We start from the raw sequence: 23,220 nt of genomic DNA, 5'->3' as shown, positions 1-23,220 counted from the left end.
CGTAGAATGATAAAATTTTGTTTCTTTATAATTCCGAAGCAATTAAAAGAACAATCTGCCTCCTAATCTTCTGCACAAAACCATGGGCCAGGGGAGTCTCAAAGACAAGAGACTTTCCGCCCAGCAGTTTGTTCCTATTTTTCTTCTCAGATGCTTCCAATATGAATGACTAGCCATAGTTCTAAACTGTACCAGTAGGTACAAACAGGTTAAAGCAAATTTATTTGTAAAGCAGGAAACAAAAAGACACCAGGACAATACTTTCTCTTAGTTATGGTATTTGGTAAAAACAAAGTAAACTTGTTAAGGATGAGGCTGTGCATACAAACAAAACAGGACATGCCTTCTAGATGCACCCTGTAAAATGTTTCACCAGTGCTCTATAAATCCTTCAAAATTTCAAATTGTCAAGATTTTAAATTACATTTTTAAAATAACTCTCCTGGGGAATTTTGGCTCAGTATAGAAACTATTTGAATTAGATATTTTTAATATGGCATGCCTGTTTAATTTTTTTTACAGATACTGACTGTGCTTATAAAACAGCAGGTTCAACGAAAATGGAAGGTATGAAGCAGAAAATATACTCTTATACAGAGCTTTCATTATTGGAACACATCACTACAAGACACCAATGAAGCGCAGAACCTAAAATCATAATTAAACAAGAAGGATTAGAACGTTCAAGAAGAAAGAAACCTCACACAAAAAAGTTTAGGATACTTTATATTCCAAGTGAAGACAGCTTAAGAGAATCAAATATCACTGCTTACAAAAGGAAAATTATTTTGTAGAGGTATTTTCAAGATTCAGATTTAAGGCTCAATAAGAACAGTATCCCTGGAAAGGCCAAACCTGGCAGTCAAGAAAATTTACCACAACATATATTTATCAGAAGATATTTTATTGTCAACAAATACAAAATTGTTGCTCTTATTCCCTGATGTCTCATTTTAAAGATAAAGCTTTTCCTTCACCACTTTTAAAGATCTGTAAATAGAGCATTGTAAAAAATTAAAACAAAAAAAAAGAAAAAATTGCAACAATAAATTAAGAAAAAGAAAAGGTGAGGAGGAGAAAAGCCTAACCCACCAAGGAGAAAACATATTAGAAGCAAAAGAAAAGCTATGAAGTGGAATCAAAGTATCATATTATGTTTTCCTTTCAAGAGAAGTTTGGGCATTTTGCACATGAAATAAAATAGCAGCAAAGAAAAAGGATAAGTTCCACTGGAACTTGTTTTATTAACCAAAACAGTAGTACTCATCAGAATCAATTTTGGGATGCTTATGCAGAGGCTGTGAGTCCTCCATAATAGAAGAATCACTGAACTGGTCCATATCTGAAGGGGTTTGGTGACCAGGGACATCATCCACTAAGGTGTCCAAATAACTCCCCACTGATATTCCATCCAGTCCATCACTACAGTCTTGTAAACTGTTACAGCTGCCATGGAGGGACATCTCCTGACTTTCTAGCAAGCTGCACAGGCTGCCACTCAAACTGCTACCTCTGCTGGCAATGGCCTTCTCTTCAATCATCCACTTGATTGATTCAATACTTTCATTGATGATGAGTAGCTGGCGCATAAGCTTCACATCAGTGGCTCGGAGATTAACCTACAAGGCAAAAGTGATTTAAAAAATTACTTATTTTCTTCAAAATCAGACTCTAAAAAGCAGGTTGGAGGCAATGAATGGGTTATAAAACCCACCAAAAAAAATGCACTTTTCACCTGATCAGGCTAGGTAAGCAGTCCATTAACAGGAATGCTAGTCAACAACAAGACTTGTAGACACAGTAGTACCATGCTATTTAGATGAGAAACACAGCTGATCTGGCAGCTCTTGGGGATAGCTTTTTATTATTCAGAAAAGAAAGACAAACTCATTTCCATTTACAATTACTCTAAGCTACTTAGTAGATCCAGGCAGCTAAGCGTTCACCCCTAGTTATCCTTATTATGGCTACTTGGGTAAATGAAAATTTTCAGATGTGCATCATTTGGAAAAAGGCTTGCAGACCTTTAATTTTTATTCACACTACACCTGAGTTCAGGTTGCAAGCTGCTGTATAAATGTCTGAAAATTGAAATATTGAACTTATTGAAACTGTAAATTTTGAATTATTTAAACTCGTATTAGATTAAGGTGATGACTTCACAGTCAAGCGCTTATTAAAGATTAACGTAAAGAGAAACAAGTTCAAAAAAATAACTAAATAAAAAATACACAGTAAGCACAAAATCCTACTTCCCAACTTAGTTGTGCTTGTTGACCCATACGCACAGAAGTGTTAATGGAAAGCACAGTGGAATATTACAGTGCTGCATTTTACAGATATATTTAAGTTAACTGACTTCATGTTTTTCTTAACAGACAAACTTTATAAGACACTGTTACACTCAAATTTCCCCAATGAGATGACATATAAAGGTACGGCCTAAGGGTTTTATTTGTTGCTTCTTTCTTTTAATCTGAAACATCAGAACTGCTGGCAAAAAAAAAACCCAAACCCTGTATGATCTCCCATTCATCACATGCAACATGTGAAAATACTGAAAAGGCAGTCTGACAAACTGAAGATGACTCTGTGTTTGATCATAATATCAAGTGTGGAGAGCCAGAAGCTACTTCCATCCATACTATGAGAAGACAGTGCCAGTTTGTGACTTAATCAACTCTCCAGTCCTTTCCAACAGCACCTCAGCACTACTAAATGTTTGACATCACAACAGACACGCTTCTAGTCTCATCACCTCCAGAGTAAGACCTCAGCCTAGATGAACTTTTAACATAGTGCCAACATAGGGCATGCGTGCTTATAACTACTGAAAAAAAAGATGCCAGTTATTTCAGGTTAACTCATAGGGATAACATGTATAGCATGTAATTTGTGTAATATTTTATCACATATTCTCACATCCTTTAATTGTACTAATTAAGCATCCTAGATGCAAATATATCACTGCTTTAACACATGCATTTGGAAAATACTTCCCCTTGTACATAATTTGAGTGTACTTCTCTACAAAAATACGTGTGCCATAACGTCTGATATATACATATATATGACATGTTTTTCTTCCATAGGGTATAACATCTTAACTTTCAGGTTATTATTTCAAAAAAGACAATACAGTACACTGAAAATTTTAATGTCTTCACTCAACTGAGAAATACGGAAAAAAACAAGTAAGATCTGTTAAGACAGACAAGAGACATTTTATGCTGTTCTCCAAGTCCACAATTACTATACAGAAATACAGCACCTGTACTGTTCATTCACAATGGACTGGAATGGAATCAGTATTCTCAGGAAGCAAAGACTATATCTTGTTTTGCCAAGAGTACAATCTGGAGATGATTCTTTCCATCCTCAAATGCAGTCTTCTCAACATCCTAAATTAACCCACCTGATACAGTTGTTCAAAAAGTTATTTTCATGTATTTTTATTCTGTTAGATACTGCAGAAGATTGTACTGGCTGTACTTCGTATCAGCCAGTATGGCGCTGTGTTCTGTATCTGTGACTAAAACCGCGTTTCAGCTGTTTCAGGACAGTGATCAGACAGCATCAAGGCCTTTTCTGTTTGTCATTGCACCCTCAGTGAGTAGGCTGGGGCTGGGAAAGATGTTTCTAGAGGACAGAGCTGGGACAGTTGACCATAACTGACCAAAAAGATATTCCCTGACATATAATGTTGTACTGGGCAATAAAAGCTGTGAGTTTGTTTTTTTCAATGTAGCTGTTGCCTGGGGACTGACTGGGCATCAGTCACTGGTGGGAGATGGTGAGTGACTGACTTTGCATCACTTGTTTTTTTTTTTTCTTTCTTTCCTTCATTTATTAAACTGCCTTTATTAGAACCCATGAATTTTTCTTACTTTTGTTCTTCCAGTTCTCTCCTCATCCCACTAAAAGGGAGAGAGAAGTGAATGAGCAGCTAGTGAGTGCTTAGTTATTGGCTAGAGTGAACCCAACACAAAGATATTTCAACCTTTGCTAGCAACATACTGTCTAAGTAACTCTCGTATGTACTCCCAGTCTCCTTCGTAAGTCCCCAGAATGATTTCTGAATTATCCTCAATCCAATATCACAGGATTTAACACAGTTAACCTGGTACTGTGCAAAATAGCTTTACCATTCACAGTCTTAACAACGCTGCCCATCTATCATTGTTTCAGATGTGAGGTTCTGAAAACAGATTGATCGTTTTGTTGCCCTCCTGCTCAAGCCAGTTCCCCTACTCCTACCCATAAATCACTATAAACCATTTGTTCAGCAACTAGGCTATCAAGAAAATAGCAAATTACCTGACTTCCCAAACGCAACTACAGACTTCAGCAACTTGCTGAATATAAGCAATCTTGGAGACAGCAAATTTGCCAAAAGGCTAATTAAGGAAATGTTTAACAGAGCTAGCACCAATACGCCTCTAATGAAACAGTCCCTTTTAGACAAAGTAGACATTTCATATATTTCAGATTCAGTTCCAGGAAATCACTTTTTGCTCTAAATACACCCACAGCTTCAGCCTTACTGGGAGTAATTCTTTGCATTCCTGTGTACTTGAGTCCTCCTACTCCAAGCTACCACTGTCACAAACCTCCCACATCAAGAGTGTGCTGCTTCTAAAGCAAACATTAACAAGTAGTTCACTAAGTGTCATCCTTCTTTAATATGGTTTACTTCATCATCTTCTTGATAACACAAAAATGTCACTATGATATTTCTTGCCTATTAATTGCTCTAGCCCAGACAGAATCATATTAGTTCGTACTCAGTGATGTAGCTGCAACCCACGTAACTGTTGGAGTAAACAAATCAGTTCCAAAATGGATCAACTAAAGGGTCTAAGCACAATAAAATCTTATCGTGTTTGATAGCTCCATTTGCTACGCACAGTAAAAGGTGCATTTCAGAAATTATCTAAACAGAGTGTTTCCTGGCTATTGTAGCTATTTCAGAACAGTTCTACAGCCACTTTTTGAGCAAAAGGTAGAGTACACAGAGCACCTTCATAGGGAAGATGTGTATGACTTTACATCAGTCCTCAGAACGAACTTGTGGCATTCAGAGGAAACAAATTGTGACAAGAGAGCAAAAAAGAAATTCTGGTTACAGGTCAGCCTTTATATCTTTTTGCTTAGTTTGTATAATCAAAATACTGCAAATCCCCAGGAGGGACCATAAATGTTTGACATTAAACAGCTAGCCATGGCAAGAAAAAACCAATGAAATTAAAGTGACATCTCAAGTGATCATCTTTCAAGTAACACAGTCTGGTGTGGCAGAGATTAGCATTCAGACAAAACCAGATCTTCAGTCTGGAAAGCACAACTGGGCTAAACACCTCTCTGTGACTCCCTTCCACTCATACTGGTTGTTATAACAAGGTATTACTTCCTTACACAACTAGCTTTGCTCATGGCCTTCCATAATAACATGTGCAACACTGTAATAATAATTTATTGAAGAGAATTTATATATATATATACAAACATACATGTATACACAGAGATATCCAAATATTAATGTTATTTTTATACATACAGTGCTTTTTAAAAAGGGCTTGACTAGGTTATTGGTTTTAGAATAAAACTCTTAATGACCAGGGCTGTTAACAAAGACAATTACCGCTTCCTGGCAGTCATCCAAAATACTGCATTAGCTGCCGCAAGCCTGGTCACTTTGCTTTTGGATCAAAGTCGCACTTGCCCTCAGTGTACGGGCAGAACAGACTTGTGTTTTCCTGCTGTGTGTTCCGCAGACATACCTTCCAGGTGGCTCCAAACACAGTCAGTCCCCTTCCCCTCCAAAAATGACAAAGATAAAAACTCTGTTCAATACATCCTTTTAATCTGTCAAGCTGTCTGCAACTCTAGTTCTTTTTGCAAACTACTTTCTTTTAGATTTCTGGGGTCACATGCTGTCACTGCTTCTTCTTCTAACTACAGGAAGTCTGCAGGGATACTAACAGTAACCAGCAAATGAGGTCTGTGGTCTGAGGAAAAGATACTCCTAAGTTTATTTAAAAGATATTAGTTTAACTTTTTCCTCAACACTGTGCTGTAAAGAGCCCCCTAATAAAAGGAAAGGAAAGGAGTGAGCCTGAACAACAAGATATTTCCTTCAAGACAAATCTTTTAGTCAGAGCACAGTGAAATAAGGCACTACAAGAGACAAAATCTTAAACTTACAGGTTAATGGATTCAGGAAGCTATTTAAGTCACTCAGTTCAGAAGCTTGGCTCTGCATAAGATCCTAGGCAGGACTCAAACACGGATCTAGGATTGGCTACTATCTAATGTGTGTTTCTAAAGCAATATAATTTTGGACAGATATTCCACAACAAACGGAAGTTGTATGGAAACAGTAGCACAATACGGTAGCCCACTGAAGGTCGCTCAAAAGTTCAGTGCCCCAGCAGTCTTGCAGAAGAGCATTAGCACATGAAAAGGTTAGATGAAATAGGTCCTGGAACCTATTCCATCTATTGTTAAACACTGCCATCTCTATTGCCCATTTTACAAACATAATTTCAAACCAGTAGAGTCTTTCCATGCCAAACAGGTGTGCGTGACCACTACAGTTTAGGACTATTAATTGTACTGCTGTTTTCCTTTTTCTAGGGCGTGTCAGAGACAGCTTTCCACTTTCCCATTCAATTTCTTACATTCTCTGTGCCATTCAGGATAAACAGCTTTACGGTTACGCAGCTATGCCTACCTCCCCTTTCTTTTTTTAAAAGCAGATTACCTCCGTTTTCCATAGAATAATTAATTCCATTAATTAATTTGAGATGCAACAAAGAAAAAAAAAAACTAAAAATCAATGTCAAATAATAATTTGTTTTGAATTCTGGTCTCTTTCTTCACAAAAGTTAACCTTATTCCTCTTTCTCCTAGTGTTACTTTCGCTATTACAAACACCAATAACAACTTTTAAAGTAACTAAGAAAATTAATTTCCAAGAAGGAAGGTGAGAGTGTGAAAAATAAAATAAACAGTGTTTGACAAAGTTGAATTATCTGAGTCTTATGCAGATAAAAATTTCACAAGCAGATATAAAAGGATATAAAACTCATCAATAAAACATCATCAACCAATTTTGTGAGAGAATATACACAACAAGCTAAAAGCCCAAAAGCAACCTATTCAACCACCAAAATTCAGAATACGTGAATGCAAGGATTATTTAATTGGAGTCACTAAGCTAACATGTTTTTAACAGGGATAAGTGTGGTCACACTCACAGGCTTTGTTAATAAGCAACCACCATAAAGCATGAAGCAAGCCTCTTGAAGGTTAGCAAGCTCAGATTCATATTACAACAGCTTCTCAACACCAGTGAGTAAAGAAATGCTGGTTTTTTCCCATTTAACATGTCTAAAATAAAACCAACCAACGACAGACCCTTAAACACACAGGACAATTCATAGGCTGTGCATGAGCTCCGTCCTACTTTAATTAGTACATATGCATGTGCATGACTTTAAACCTCTTGCCTCCTTCAAAATTTTCCCACTGATGTTTGCATTGGTTTCTTCATATAATTAAGTCACTGATGTTTGCATTGGTTTCTTCATATAATTAAGCCACTGATGTTTGCATTGGTTTCTTCATATAATTAAGCCACTGATGTTTGCATTGGTTTCTTCATATAATTAAGCCACTTTAGGCAACGGTATTTTAGGATCAAGATGAAAAAGCAGAATGCCTAGACGGACTTCTGAATTTGAATGCAATCTTCAGCATCACCTGTCAGAAAGCCAGGAAGTTTTAATGTGACAGAGCACAAGAACACAGGTTTACTATCCTTAGCTGGAAGGATAGTAAAATCTATGCACAGACGGAACCGTAGCTGCTTGTGGAAATGCTCCACATCGACTCCGTTGTAAAATCAACTAGCTTAGATTAACTCAGGCACTACAATAAAGCTAACCTAGTTGACCTGACACTGTATGTGAGCTCTCTCATTTCTCCACTTTCCTCATATGCATAAACAATGGAGATGGGGACAAAGTCTGGCAGGGATGAGACTGCCAGAGAGCCGAGGTAGGTGCTCCAGTGTTCATCACTGTGCCACATGTGTCTGACTGCGATTTACCTCACCGTGATTCAAGTAAAGGAAATTTCACTCAACTGTTATAAATGTAGATCAACAGCTTTTTGCACATCTGGTGTCTTTCAACATGGACTTGTGCTATAATGTATTGCTGGAACATTTCCCCATTCTTTCCTCATGTTTTTTAGGCTTCTGGTAATCTTCAGAAAATTGGGGAGCACATAAAAAAGCTACATTTACGTGACTCATAGTTGATTTGTAGTTGCAGTTTGCTGATCCAGTTTATTTTTGCAAATAGAGCAAGTTACACCGACCCTTCTCAGCAGCACTTCCATAATGAGTCACAACATAAAACATTGTGGCAGGTTGCAGAAGCAGTCTTGATCCCTTTACTTTTTGCCTTCTTTTGCAAAAGAGTTGAATTATACATTTGTTTCTCTTGAAGACTTCAAAATTGTCAAAACCCTTACAGTAGACTTCTAGGCAGCATTCATTACCATCACTGAAGTCTCAGCTGCTCAGAAAGTGAGTCGTCATGAGTCTTCAGCTTCTGTCTGCGTCCTTGACCTTGCTAGTTTAAAAAGAAGTTCTAGCCTAGTCATGAACTTGTCTCAGCCTGCTGCAGTTCCAGTGTAATGCTGCACCAAATGCTTACGACAAATATTTCTACAGGTCCTTCTGTAAAATTTGGCAAGAACATAACAGCTTTGTGAATGGTGATTTCTAACTAGGAAGGAGAAAGAGAGAGAGGGTGATTCAACATCAGCCAGAAGAGGATTCTCCTTCTACAAGCAGAGCTTCCCAAAGACCCATTAGCTAAAGTAAGGAAGTGAGCAGGTTAGATCTGAACCAGAATCACCACCAGAATAATGAGGAGGCAGAGCAACTTCATGAGGGAGCATGTTACCTCCATAAGCACTGAGTGAAAATAATCTAATGAACAGCTTTTAAGGACATTTATTGCAAATACATGAACAAAGTATTATGCCAGTATCTTCTGGTATAGGATTATGTAGTATTATGCTAGTTATCTTCTGGTGTAGGAACTTAGTGTTGATGATTTACATTTCTCTTACAACACTCTATTTAAATATGTTAATTTTATACATACTAATTGATCCGCTTCAGACTTGACAGGAAAATACATACCACCAAGTTGTGCAATTGTTTAATTACATTCTCTCCATAATAAAAAAAAGTGGATCTCAAGGCCTTTTTCCACCTCCTTGGTATGTGCATGATCCTTTTCTGTGGCATACCTGTGGGCAGCCTGCCATTTGCATTCATACCTAGTAAAATCTCAATGACTTGGATTAATCATTCACTCGGTAGGGTACAACTCTCATTCTTTTTTTTTAACATTATACTTTTTGAGGTATTTTGCATGCTTAAGTGCAACCCAAAATTCTCAGGGGGAAAAACATTTGTTTGTTTTAGATTTTTGGCCATCTTTTTATTTTACTGTGAAAAATAAACAATTTAAATACCTACTAAGTAGATATGACGATAATTATCAGAGAGAAATATGCTATACATCAGAGAGCAAGTAGCAGGTTAGTTAGTTAAGTCCCTATTTCATCACCTCCTGCCCCCCAAAAAACAAACGCTAAATCAGCTCTTTAAACACAGCAGCACCACAGAATTCAGAGACAGAAACACCTAGCCTTAGAAGGATGAATGAATATAAAAGGAAGGTCTTGACTATTTTAAAGCTAGTTGAATGAACGTGAAAGGAAGCAGTGAGGAAATACAGGTTTTTTGAGAAGAGCAAAAAGCTTCTAATACTATGGGAAATTTTTACTGAATGTTTCCAAATATGTCATAAAAGCAGCATCTGACCTGAGAAACGTATCTTCTATGACAGAGGTGAAAATGTCCAGAAAAATCCATATTATGGACCCACATGTGTTGACAGACAAGATAATACCAGTGCAAACATTCAGCTCAATATGCAGTGGTAACAATTGGCTGTCAGTGTCAGAAAGCGTTACAGCAGATGGTCGATCACAGCACCACTATCACGTGTCCTGGACACCAGCCACAACACAGAACTGCATGCATCCTCCCCACCAAGATGAGACAGTATCTGGGCTTAATAAAATATCTAGATTTTTTTTTTTCATCTGATTTCACTCTCTGCCTTATTTATGCTTGTCTTGACCAAAACATGCTCTTAAAAATACAATGCAAAACCTGGATAAAAGATCTGTTCATTTCAGAATTAGGTTTGGTTAATGAGCATTCCAGACCTGCTCATCCCTGTACAATTAATTAATTTTAATACTGGCACTGTGTAAGTATGCTCAAAAGCATATAACTGAAATACAAGAGGATTATGGGTGTTGCTTACAGGTATATTCAAAGTTTGAAAATGTTGCTTTTCCCAGGACAGTAGTGATTGCCACCTTGTCATTATTTTTAAAAGGAAACAAAAATCAACAAAAAACACCAACTTGTTTCATTAAGTCAGAACTGAGACATGACAATATTACTACTGGAGACAAATCTGAACTTTCTTGAAATTCAAGTCTGCTTTTGCAATACTGGAGAAACATAATTTTTTAAAAAATCAAATCTTTGTCTGAATCTCACAGAATTCAAAATGAGATTCTGTTTGCAATAATTCTGTGGCCCTAGAGGTGGGGTAGGTTCTGTTAAAAGCATATTCTTTTATCTAACAATCAAATCTTTACTAATGGCAAACTCGCATTCTATTTACTGAAGGTTTATCTGAATAAGAAAAAAACCGCAACTTCAAGAAAGGCTTGTAATTATAAGTGATCACATGTCCTCTGAGAACTGCTTTAAGAGAGTTAGGAAGTGATATGCTGATCATTGGGTTTTTTTCCCCTATGAAAAATTTCTGAACATCATGTTTCAGTGGTAAATCTTTTCAAACTTATTGAATAAAAATGAGTCAACACCTTAGTAAATAATGCTTGTTTTTTTTTCTCTTAAGTTTAATCTATGCACACTTTAAAGTTGTGTGTCTTTCAGATGCAGCCTTATATTTTTCTTTTAAATTAAAAACTTCATCCAAATCTCCCCACTGGTGTGATCACCATCCTGCTAAAATACGGACTTTGTGCCCATCCGACTGCACTAGCAAATTTGAGATCTTTCAGATAAAATGAAGCAAAGTTGCCTATTTTGAGTCTTTCAACCAAAAAATACCCTTCCAAATTTTCATATATCTACAAATTATTAACTGCTTTATTTCTTTTTCACCCACTAAGAACGTATGAAACAGCTAGCATCCAAGATCCCCAGATTAAAAAGCTAGAAGCGAATGAGAGGTTAGTACCATTTTTAGCAAGCTGAACCTCTGAATTTGGCCAATACAACTAGCCGAGGAGGCTGCTGCAGGCTATACTAGCTGCAAAAGAGCCAAGAGCCCCTTTGGCTCCTACAGCACACACTGCAGCATTACATTTTAGAGGTCACAAGGCATGATTATCCAGGTAATAAAATGAAAGCACATATTAAAATCTAAATAAATAGAAATCCTATGCTTCTACCCAAGGATATGTCATAAGAAGGTACAGCAGTAATCTGTCATGAACTACAAACTTCAGGGCAAAACCAGGCACTCTAAGTACTCATCTTTCTGTACTATTTGGTCCTTCCTTTGACCAACAATTACCATCCACACCATGTGGTGCAGACCTCAGCTTCTCCTACACACTCTAGCTCATGTCATATTACTCTTCTAATAAACTTGCTTTTAGCAAAGAATCCTACAGAGCAGACTACTGGGGCAGTGTGGCTTGATCCTAGTCCAGTAAAGAATATTAATCATAACTATCAATGCAGTTACTACAGGTATAAATAGAGTGGGAAGGAAGTAAGGTCATTGATTACATTTCCTATTTCTCCCTCTGCTGAGAAAATACTACCTACTAAGCTAGTTGAGGAGCAGAAATAATGTGCAAGGCTCACACCAGATGCTAGGAAAAGACAAATATGGCCTTTGCCAATAATCAAAAGTGACCTTTGAAGTGAGAGAACTAGACAAGGAAATCTAAGACACAACAGAATTGGATCAGAGAAGCATAGCTGTATTTGAAAAGGACTGGTTAGGGCTGTTCTGAAGTAATTTTGTCATTACAGTTCTACAGATTATAACTTAATAAAAATGAGAGAGAGAAATGACAAAAGCTTAAACATCATATTGTCGTTTGGGTTGCGTTGTTTTTTTCCTCTGAAATGGGAGGACTGCTGCTCTGCACTGGTGAAAGCATAACCAGCTACATGAATTGATGGTCACTGTGGTGATGGCAGACAGTCACCTCATCTGCCTTTGGGGAAAACAAGAACTGTGCCTCCACTCCATCGCTCCAGTCACAGCAACTAGTGCTAGGCACTAATGAAGGAGTACGTAAATTCCATGGGCATATGAAGTTGAAGAAAACTACTGTTACTTTCACGTGCCAATAGTACTGCTCTGCTCTTGCAAAGAGGCTTTCTCCTCTAGAGTTGCAGGATTTACAGTTTTCTCCTACAAACTCAGCAACACTAGGAACCTGCCACAGGCCACCACTTGTGACTGAAATATTTCAGTGTATGACACAACTCTCCCACAACATATGGACAGCCCATTAACGGTTACAGGGGTTCAAATGGCGCGTGAAGGCAAAATGCACTTGTAGTCACAGGTCAGGAAAAGTCCTCTAAAAATTATCATTCTGGCTTCATGTTTGCTCCTCTCATAACTGTATCATTTTGAGATTACTAGAATAATAGTCTAAAGTTGGAGTTTACAATGAATGACTTCTCAAAGTTGCCATGTTTTTGAGCAGACCCATCCAAATTCTGTTAGTCAGAAAACCTTCCTGCCCGTGGAAATGATTCTTCAGTACCAAACTGCATAAAAACTCTATGTTGCCACTCTTATACCATCATGTACTTTGTTCCAAACAGATATCATTTGGCCTTCCCAACAGCTAAAATGGTCCATACTAGCAGCCAAAATTAGAGAACAAATTCAAGCTTGTGATGTGGCTGGAACAGGCCTTCTCCAGACACCCTTCCAAACTTCAGTGTTAGTCTCATCCCAGGAAAGCCACTAGATATTCACTTCACTGGTTTTCTGAAGAGGTGGCAAACCAATGCAGATCCTACTTCTGCTTACATAGAAATGCTTCACAGTTTCCTCCTTGCTGTCAGGACTGTTTGTCCTAGTCATTTATAAGTATTATAAGGGTCAAGGTCAGAATCTAAAGCTTTGTAAATTAAAAAGTCTTTTCAACAAACACTTAGTATTAAGAGATGTTCACTATGTCTCATAAGCATGTATCTGAGTTACAAAAAGCAGTGCAACCATTCCAAACAGAACGCTTCTTTAAACCAGGGGAAACTCTGTAGAAAGAGAGAAAAAAAAATACTCAGAAAAATTCAAAGCAATAGAGCTGTTTTACCATTGTTCCTACCTTGGGGTAAAAACGTGGGAGCTTGGAAAAATTCAACACATTTGTTATATTATAATTCTTGGATTCTGTATCTAGAGAGGTAGGTTTCATGGCCAAAGCAGTAATCCAGTAAAATGATGCTCCTTCTGGAAGCACTTTAGTAATGAATGCAGCTGGTATGTAACAACAGTGAACAAAATTACAAATTAAGCCAGTAAAGTGTTTATAAAATCTGAAACTCCCAGTAGTTAAGCAGCGATTTAACATTGCTTTACAGGCACTAAATGCTTTCATTTCACATGGCACTGCACCCAGCAGGGCCATACAGTCGTGCAAGGAGTTTATTTTACAGTACAGCAAATGAAACATTCAGATAACTTCTCCTAGCAGCTTAAGTAGTTTGTGTTTCCTGTTAATTAACAAAAGTGGTGTACCATTCCCTTGACAAAATATAAGTGTTAAGAAATGCCAGATGGGTGGGGAGGGAGGAGGAGAACTAGATTGCTGAGAGCAGAGTTGCATAGCTGTGCCAGTATTGCTCTTCTCCATGTTCATGGTAGCTCTGAAAGAGGTGGCATATTCTGACAAAACAGAGTAGCTAACTTCAACACCTGACACATATACTCTGAAGTGTTCTCTTCTTATCTCCTCTTATGGAAGGAAGGAAACCTCCTTTGGAGCAACTTTGATGGGGAGAGCCTTAGATACATTTTATTGCACACACTCACCTGCAAAAGGAAGATTACTTCAGCAAGTATAATTAAAACCTTCCTCCAAATCACATCCTCCAGTACTGGTTACTTTAAAAAAACAGAATCTAGACAAGTTGCAGGCACAATCTTTAGCAAGGTTTTAATTTGACAGAAGCCACTACATAGTTGTAAATTCAACAGCTACTGAATTAAGTATCCTAGTCAGACACCTATCTACAACAGGAAAACAAATAGCAATACCATGTGGATACAATGCAATGGTTTTGATGGATGCATACAAAAATATTGCTTCTGTCATTCCAAGTTTTACTCCTAGCACAGCTACAGCTTGCTGTAGACTCAAAATAAGAGCATACTTGGCCCTAGGGATACCAAGGCTCTTTGTATACTCACGTGGCTCTGTACATCATGGTACAGAGTAAAATCAAGCCAGAATGCAACTTACTCTCAGGGCAAAGCTTACTGCTTCATAATCAGCACTACTATGGTGAGTGCAGGCACCGGTTTCTCAGCTAGATCTGGTTTGTAGCCATTCAGCAGATAAAGGAAAAGCCCATCACAGTCATATCCTTAACTGCAAAAAAAAAAAAAAAAATCCATACAGAAGATTACAGACTGTGTAGTGCACAGGTCCTCTGATCTGAAATGGCCTTAACATTGCTATCCAAATAGTTACAAACTTCTCAAATTAAGAAATGAAATGATACACTGATGTCATCTCAGGCTCCAGTTGCCCTACTAGATACCAGCTCCCATTCCACACCAGTAAGGACAAGCAGCTCATTCAACCCCAAATTCAACACAGAGAACAACTGGCATGAAGATAAACGTAATCCACCACGAGTAAATGCTTATAACTAGCAGCCCCGCTTATGAGAGTGAGGGCTGTAGTTATAAGAGCTCCTGAGGCTGTAAGTCTGCCTTCGTAACAAAATAGTTATCATTTTATTACAAGATTGCCCATAATTTCCTGTTAAGAGCTCTTCATCTCTACAAACAGTAACCTGTGAACTATCTTTTGACACAGCTTACATGTAAGGTGCCTAGCTTTCATAGTTATAAATGCAGGTGAAAATCCAAGGGAGAAATTCTACTCAATTTCATTAAAGTCCAATTGCTTCTCAACAACTCAAACCTTCTGTCTTTTTAATCCTGTGACTTCATCCTAATTTGCTCCAGAGACCAGTGTCCAGCCTCCCTTGTAGGACATGGACAAAAATGAAACATGTAGGAAATAAACACATCCACTGTGGAAAGTTTATTGCGTTTTGAGCTTGAAGGCAGAGAACAGACAAAGGCCTTTGTAACCCTTAAAAATTAATTGTAAACATATTCTTTTTCTTTATTTATTGTTAGGGAAAAAAAGTATTGAAAAGTAGAAATGCACTTGTTGGCCATTGCCTCTACTTAATATATGGATTTGGTATTGTCCATTTCAAGTTTTTTCCTGCACACACACAGAAGGTATTTTTAAATTTTTGTTAGCCATAAGCATCCACAGAAAACAAAGTATCCATGCAAACTGATGATGATCAAAGGGCTGGGGAACTTGCCTTATGAGGAAAGACTGAAGGGCTTAGGCCTTTTCTCCCTGGAGAAGAGAAGCTCTGGGGGTGACCTCATCACAGTATTCCAGTACTTAAAGATCCTCTTGCTACAAAGAGGACAGAGGATGTCCCTTCACAAGGACCCACACAGAGAAGACAAGGAGCACAGGTACAAGTCGCACCAGGAAAGGTTTCATCTTGATACAAGAAATAAACTTTTTACAGTGAGAAAAAACAATCACTAGAACTACCACCCCCGGGGATGTGGTGGAGTCCTCATTGCTGGAGGTTTTCAAGACGAGATTGGACAGGGTGCTAGACAATCTCATTCAGGCTCCCTTTCCCACAACAGGTTGAACCACATGATATTTCAAGATCCCTTCTAGCCTGGGCTACTCTACAAAAATGATGCTGTTCTGATAATTTCATCAGAAAGTTCATAATCTATTTGCTCAAAACTATTGTAAGTCATTTAAACTGTAGAGCTTTGTGCAGAAAGGGTTTAGTCTTCCTGTCTCTTCATTACAAATCGTCAGTAATCTGACTTTAAAAAGCAACTTCAAAGCCAAAACGCTTCCTCTACCCTTGAAACAAAGTAATCAGGAAAGAAACATCATTGAATAATAATATATATTCTTTGAAATAAAGGCTGGCAGAAGTCTCATTTGTACCTGGGCAGTCTATCTGTAAGTCTCGAATGAAGTATCCCCCGTCACTGCCGATGATCCATACATGAGACAGAAGCACTTGTACTGAAGTATTTCATACTGCTGCTGCTAGGTAAGGTATCAGCAATGTTTCACGGACTCTTGGTCAAGCAGTAGCTAATAATGCAAGCACATACTCCTCTGTACTTCCTGGGGACTTCAACCCTTCAGCAGCTGCTACAGCTGAATGAGAATGACCATAAGCACTGACTGAGTACAACACAGAGATGTTCCACAATTCAAATCTTTTTGCCAGGCACTGGGTGATATTTGCTAGTCAAAAGATAAGTTTAAATATGCTTCCAAAGACGGTCTGAAAAGATGGAGAACTTGGCAAAGTTCTCCTACTACAATTAGGTTGCAATTTTTTTCTTACTAGATTCGGTCATTTTCCCTAAGGATCAGTCTACAAATCCTTTTTAGCCCGAGTATCCTGGTATCACTGCCCAATCTGCACTATATGCAAAAATTACAAATTCCTCCACCACATCATGCAAATCGGAGGGTATGAAGGACAGAACTTGCTAGCAAGATCCAAGATTACCAGCTTTTTCAGTGAACTTCAGGAGGACTTGGGGAAATAAGTTCATTTTGATTTCTGTATGACTTTTTTTCTACTTCTAAGAAGAGCCTCTCTTTACAGATTCACTGAATAACTGCTCACTAAGAAATCAAGGTTAATCAAACCCTCCTACGCAGGCTTGAGGCTTAGCCACTAGTAATTTTATATTTAAGATTTTATCTTCAATCAAGTTTTTAAGCAAAAATTCCAATTAATCTAATAGAAAACCAGCATCTGATACACCGCTTTGCACTGCTGACTAGACACACTGAACCAGACCTTGGCTTCAATTAAGTCAATTGATGTTATCATATGAAACAGTGAATGTAGCAGCCTGTACCTACAGCATGTGTTAAAGAGACGTTTCAAGTCACAGTTGTTGACTTTTTTAAAAAAAGTCCTTTAAATAAACTAATAAAGGCAGACCCCCCGCAACTGTGGATCTAATAAGTCTAAGCAAATCTGAAATTGTTCAAACATAAGTGTTGGTAGAATAGAGTTACAACAGCTTTGCCCTCCAACCTGCACCTTCATTTACACGCTAAGGATATGCTGAATAGAAAAGAAAAAAGTAAGCGAAGGACTGTCGTTGTAATGATCAATTTGCCTTAATTCCAATCAGTAAAAAGTACTTTCAGTTCTCCTTCATTTTGTTAATTAGCCTTTTAAAAACAGTTATACTAAAATAGAACAAGGAGAGTAAAGGGGGAGAAAACTCATCTAAAGAGGGAGCAAAGGCATATGTCTTTATCTCAAACAGCTTTAGCCTAAATCCGACACTCTGAGCTTCTTGGCAATAGGATTGTTTCCATTTCTTCAACCCTTCACCCTGAAAACTGCTGCACACAAAATACCCAGTTTGGCCTTCAGACTCAACAATAGTTGATCCTCAACAGTGTTGACTGGAATCAATCTCATCTAAAAGTCCCAGCAGTGCCGTTTACCCCTCACTTCTAAGAGAGTTTACCTTTTCTGTCTGACATACTTTTATGCAAAGCATGCTTTTTTTATTACATGTAAGGCAGACTACACTGTTTAACTTTTTTAGCATTCAAAGAGGCAATATAAAGTTGACTTCGTAAACTTTTGAAGGAAAATAAAAAAAAATCCCCACACTCCCTTTTTTTTTCAGGTGTTAAGGAAAATCTGCCTTTGAGTAACCCCATAATTTGTGAAAGAGAAATGAAGCCTTTGGAGAAGTATCATTTTGGCCTGCAGAACAAACCTCACTGATTATTTGCCGCAATGTGTAGCTGTTGAGGTCATATGTACTGAGCAGTGACCTCAGAAGCACGATACAACAGAAACACGGCTGCAGCCATAAAGGGTTATTATTAATCCCTAATGGAAGATTCCACCTAAAATACCACAGGCGGAAAGAGTTTAACATTAACATTGTGACAAATTTCAAACTGAATCAAGGGCACATCGGTTAGTAGGCAGTATTCATCACATCCTAGGTTGACGAGAGCACAGCTTTTTCATCCACACAGGCAATTACTTCTTGCTTCTCCTGTTACTTGATGGCCTTATGCCTCAAAGGTTTTCAGGATCCAACACAATCTCCATCATAGCCTTGGTGGGAAAAACTGAAGGTAAAGAAGGCAAAGGAGGTCTTCCCCAAGTAGATTAAATAGCCAAGCAGGTCCATATTTCAAGAATATTGGGGGTCTACGGGAAAGATGGGGAGAAACTCCTCGGTAGGGCCTGTTGTGACAGGACAAGGGGTAATGGTTTCAAAACAGAGGGAGGTAGATTTAGATTAGATATTAGGAAAAAATTTTTTACAATGAGGGTGGTGGAATACTGGCACAGGTTGCCCAGAGAGGTGGTGGATGCCCCATCCCTGGAAACATTCAAGGCCAGGCTGGATGAGGCTCTGAGCAACCTGACCTTGTTGGATGTCCCTGCTACTTGCTGGGGGGTTGGACTAGATAACATGTAGCAGTCCCTTCCAACCCTAACCATTATATGATTCTATTAAATATGTGTGTGATTCCAGTGACTACCAGCAAAATCAGGCTTGAGGAGGAAAGAACCATACATTAGGAAAAGCAAAAAGATCTGAGGAAGCAAGATGCAAGCCTCAAAGCTGTTCGCCAGCAGATGTACAGTTGCCACCCACACACACACACACTATCCGTCAGGTGCTTTAACTCACAGTCAAAAGAAGCATTTCTAAGTCAAATATTACTTATCTCTTAACATTCTCCTGCAGCGGATGACACAGGTGAGGTTATAACTTCCACCATTTCATTCATGCTCTTTCAGCCCAAGGACATGGCAACTTGATGAGATCGAGTTCTTAAAGCTTCCACCATCTCTCTCTTCCACAGAAGGATCCAGTCCTACAGATACCGCTAGTTTGTTCTGAAGCAAGATAAGCACTGGCTTCACATATACAAGACGGATGGAAGAACAGAAGATCAATTTATTTGGAAGGACAAAGTGTGATTCACAGGAAAGGAGATGGCCCTCCAGGTTTAAATGAACAAAAACTTCCCCCTGCTTCCAGTCCTGTATGTTTGAACTTAGTCTCTGCACTGGAAGGATTATATACTGCCTGAGCTAAGGCTTGGTGTCTACTCTCAAGCATTACAAACAGGCTCAGGTACGCTTCCCTTGTTCTTTACTGTCAGGGGCCAAACAACAGGATGTTGGGGGAACACAGAAGTATTTTATAGTAGCTATGACCTGGAAAGCAATGAGAAAATGTACTTAAAAGTAAAATACAGTCTTATCAGTCAAGAGCTTTGGGATGACCATGATTTAAATGCAACAATAAGTCAAAACATGCTAAGGCAGTATCTATAAAATCACTTTGTTTTGTCAGATTTAGTTGAAATTTGTCTGTGCAGGCACAGCCATTGTGACAAACAATAGCTGTGGGAAAGGACAAAAGTTGAGCTGCATAACGGCACAAATTGTATAAAGCCAAGTTTAAAAAAAAAAAAAAACCCTATGAAAATAGCCACATCTGTCCAAAATATCTTCATTAACAAAAACAAGAATACAAGAAGATAATGAGGCAGTACTGCTCAGCATCAAAGATCAAGATGTCAGCACAGTAACCAGTGCCAAGTTTTTTTTTATATGTGACTAGAAAAGAAGAGCTTGAATAACCTTGTTTTGTAAATGCTTACAAAAAAAAAGTTTGTCTCAAGCCTGAAGCAAGCAAGTAAAATAAGATGTGTCTATCCAAAGTTCAGTGAATGGGCTGCAGAAACTGCCACCATGGCACAAATAGAAAAAGACAGTTTGAGAAATGATTTTTCTAATATTTTCCAATTTTTTAATCTGTTTACTATTGCAGCAGCTATAAAGTACTTTTCTACATACTCAAGGCCTCTTAGGCCTTGCAGTGAAGCCAAAGAACAGTATGTTACAAAGAGGTGTGAAATAAGAAGCTAGCTAGAAGTTTGGGCTCTGTTTTAGGAACGATGTACAGAAAAAAAAAAAGAGAAAGATACATAGAAAGAAACCATGATTTTAACCTGATATTCTTCTTAAATTTATCAGGTCTGCACAATGTCACAAAGAAAATTGCAGAGGGGAAAGTCACAGATTAAGAACCTGAAGAAACCTTAATAATAGAGGAAAATCCTTGAGTTGCTAAAGAGAGTGGAGAAAAATCCCAGGAAGATAGTTCACTTTCATACTCTGGATTACAGGAGAGAGCTAAGAGCATGAAAAAAAAGATGTAGACAAAGTACCACTAATTCACCTTTCACAAATAGTCATTACATTGGTGTTTAATGAGCATACACACACTAGAAGTCAAATGGGAAGAGGTGTGTAACAGAACTCTCCTTACTCTGTAGGAACAATGAGTTCAGATGCAGAAGTCAGTCCCTGAAGTGACAAACAACAGGGAGAGGTCAAGGATGTTGGACTAAAACATGTTCATGTTGAGGGCAGGGAGGAAAAAGAGGGAAACCGGGTGGCAGGAGGAAGAAGAGGCAAATTGAAGATTGTGACGTGAAACTTGAAAGTGTAAAGTAGATGAAGCCACCAACTTGAAAGGAAAAGGCGATGAAGGCAAGTCACTCGGTTTTTACCCCCCCTTAATAGGCCTAACTATCATGACAGGTCTAGACAGTCACGCCAAGAACTCTAGCTACCTTATCTGTTTCCTTTTCAGTCCAACATCTCTAACAGTTTTACATTATAAACTACCTGCAGATCACTCTACAACCCTTGTGCAAGCTTAAAATACAAAAATAAACATAAGATATGCTGACAATGTGGAACTTTGTGTTAAATTTAAATTCACAGTGATTACACTAAAACACATTGATAGTTTGATTTGTGAGGATCTCTTAAAACCTATGAAGCCATACAACAGCAACTGTGATTTAGAAATTACCTCTCAAGATTAAGGTCATCATCTTGACTATTAACTCTCGGAACAACCATTCTTGATGTGCCCTTTCCCCTCGCAAGCTTATTATTTAAAAACTCTTAGAAACCAACTCCCCTTTTGCTTATATATACATGTAAGGTTGCAATGGGATCTTATGTATGGTATTACATATGGCATTGCATTTGTTCACATAGGATGACATTGCTTTGTTTGCTGTAAATGGCTGAGTTCCAAGATGGCTGCATAAAGTCATCTCAACATGTTGCCAGTAAAATCCTCATCCCAACACAACCAAATTCCATACTGTTTTCAAATAAGGCTAGTGGCAAGAGCTATGGAAAGAACTGCTACCAAAAAAGACTCTTTGGGGACCTCACAGAACAATTACACTCTAATAAAAGTGGAAGCCAACTATGCTTGCACATCTTAAGTACTCTGCATCATCAGAATCATATCTGCTGAGTGCTCACTAGTTGCTTACTTACTTGCAAAAAATTGCTTTTTTTTTTTTTATTTGCCTTAAAAAAATGAAGCCAGTTTTAGGGCATCATAAAAAAAAATAAATTTATTGAGACAGTGACATAAAAAGTAGGCCAAGCACCTGCATTAACACAGTAAACAAGTTAGAACTTATGAACCAAATACAGCTTAGTCCCATCACAGACCACTGGGCAAAAAAAAAAAACCCCTCTGAGCCAAATTATGAACAGTTGTTTGATCAAGAACTACTGTGCATCTTCTGCACAGTCAGTTTGGAACTAAGAAAGTCTCTGAAGATCAGTGTCCAGAAACAGAGTCACTGAATACCAGGCTAAATTTTCAGCCCAAAAACGTCCAGTGTCTCTTTAGGTATTAGCCATCGGCAGGGAACAGGTGTGATGCAGGAAAGGCATTTACAACAGAGAGAGGTCAGTGCACTGTTTCGTTTATTGATACACCAGCTTTCAGTACTTTTAACGAGCTGAGAGGGGAACAGAAGCCAACTGCGAGCCACTGGGCGAGAAAGAGAGCCGAAAGCCACACGCCGTCCAGCCTCCTCCTCACCTGGCCGGCGGCAGCAGCACCACCGGTTGCAGCCACCCTACAGCCACCCCGGCGGCTTGGCTGGACCGGGCGGACGCGAGGCGGCAGCTCCCGGGGGCAGGCACCACCGTCCGGCGGCGGGGCCGGGGGGCAGGGAGAGCTCCCCACGGAGGGCCAGTGCCGCGGGGAGGGAGGGCTGCCGGCAGCCCAGGCGCTGCCACAAGGCTCCTCGGCCGGCGCCCGGCTACTCACCATCTCCTGCCTCAAGAGGTGAAGTTTCGTCTCCAGCCTGGCCAGGGCGGCGGCGCGGCGGCGGCGGGGGCCGGGGGCTGCGACGGACGTGGCGGCGGCGGGGCGTCCCGGCAGCTCCTCCCCGCGCAACGGCCGCGCCAGGCTCTCAGGCACTTTGCGCCCCAGCTTCTGCTCGACGTCGCGAAGGTCTGGCGGGGCACCGGCCTCCATGGCTCGCCCCGGCGGGGTCCGCGGCGGCGGCGCCGGCACTACCCGCGCCCGCCCGGCCGCTGCAGGGGCGCGGAGGGGCGGTAATCGGCGGCCGAGCCGCGCAGGTGACCCGCCATGGACATGGGGATTTCCTGGGAAAACCCGCTCCTCCCCTCCCCGCCGCCCTTCCCCAGCCCTCCTTTGCCACCGGTTGGAATGACAAAAACAGGCAGGCGAGGGCGGCGGAGAAAAACTCCCCTTGGCCAAGGCGCGGACGCGCAACCCGGCCCGGCTGCGGGACGGCGATGCACTCCGGCACCTGCCCCCTGCCCGCCGGCCCCGGGTACCGGGATCCGAGTCATCGGGTGCCTCGGCCGGCTGCAAC

The 23,220-nt window shown here is 39.5% G+C and overlaps 1 protein-coding gene across 1 annotated transcript; it reads right to left on the bottom strand.

Annotated features, from left to right (window-relative positions):
• Nucleotides 1-709: 709 nt before the first annotated feature.
• On the bottom strand, nt 710-23,186 carry LURAP1L (leucine rich adaptor protein 1 like). The gene is made up of 2 exons (XM_086771114.1): nt 22,647-23,186; nt 710-1,619 (listed from the first exon to the last, which is right to left on the bottom strand). Exons 1-2 carry the CDS (start codon nt 22,854-22,856, stop codon nt 1,245-1,247), a joined length of 585 nt encoding a protein of 194 aa, XP_086627240.1. The 5' UTR covers nt 22,857-23,186; the 3' UTR covers nt 710-1,244.
• Between the last annotated feature and the right edge of the window lie 34 nt (nt 23,187-23,220).

Source organism: Chlamydotis macqueenii, chromosome Z, assembly GCF_036417535.1.
Source record: "Chlamydotis macqueenii isolate bChlMac1 chromosome Z, bChlMac1.mat, whole genome shotgun sequence".
NCBI lineage: Eukaryota > Metazoa > Chordata > Aves > Otidiformes > Otididae > Chlamydotis > Chlamydotis macqueenii.
The sequence above is the reverse complement of the archived record's forward strand: the minus strand, read 5'-3'. Positions and strand labels throughout refer to the sequence as shown.

Coding starts and splice junctions, on each gene's coding strand:
- LURAP1L (XM_086771114.1), bottom strand. CDS start 22,856: ATGGAGGCCGGTGCCCCGCCAGACCTTCGCGACGTCGAGCAGAAGCTG. Junction 1,620..22,646: donor ACCTCTTGAGGCAGGAGATG/GTGAGTAGCCGG, acceptor TTTGCCTTGTAG/GTTAATCTCCGAGCCACTGA.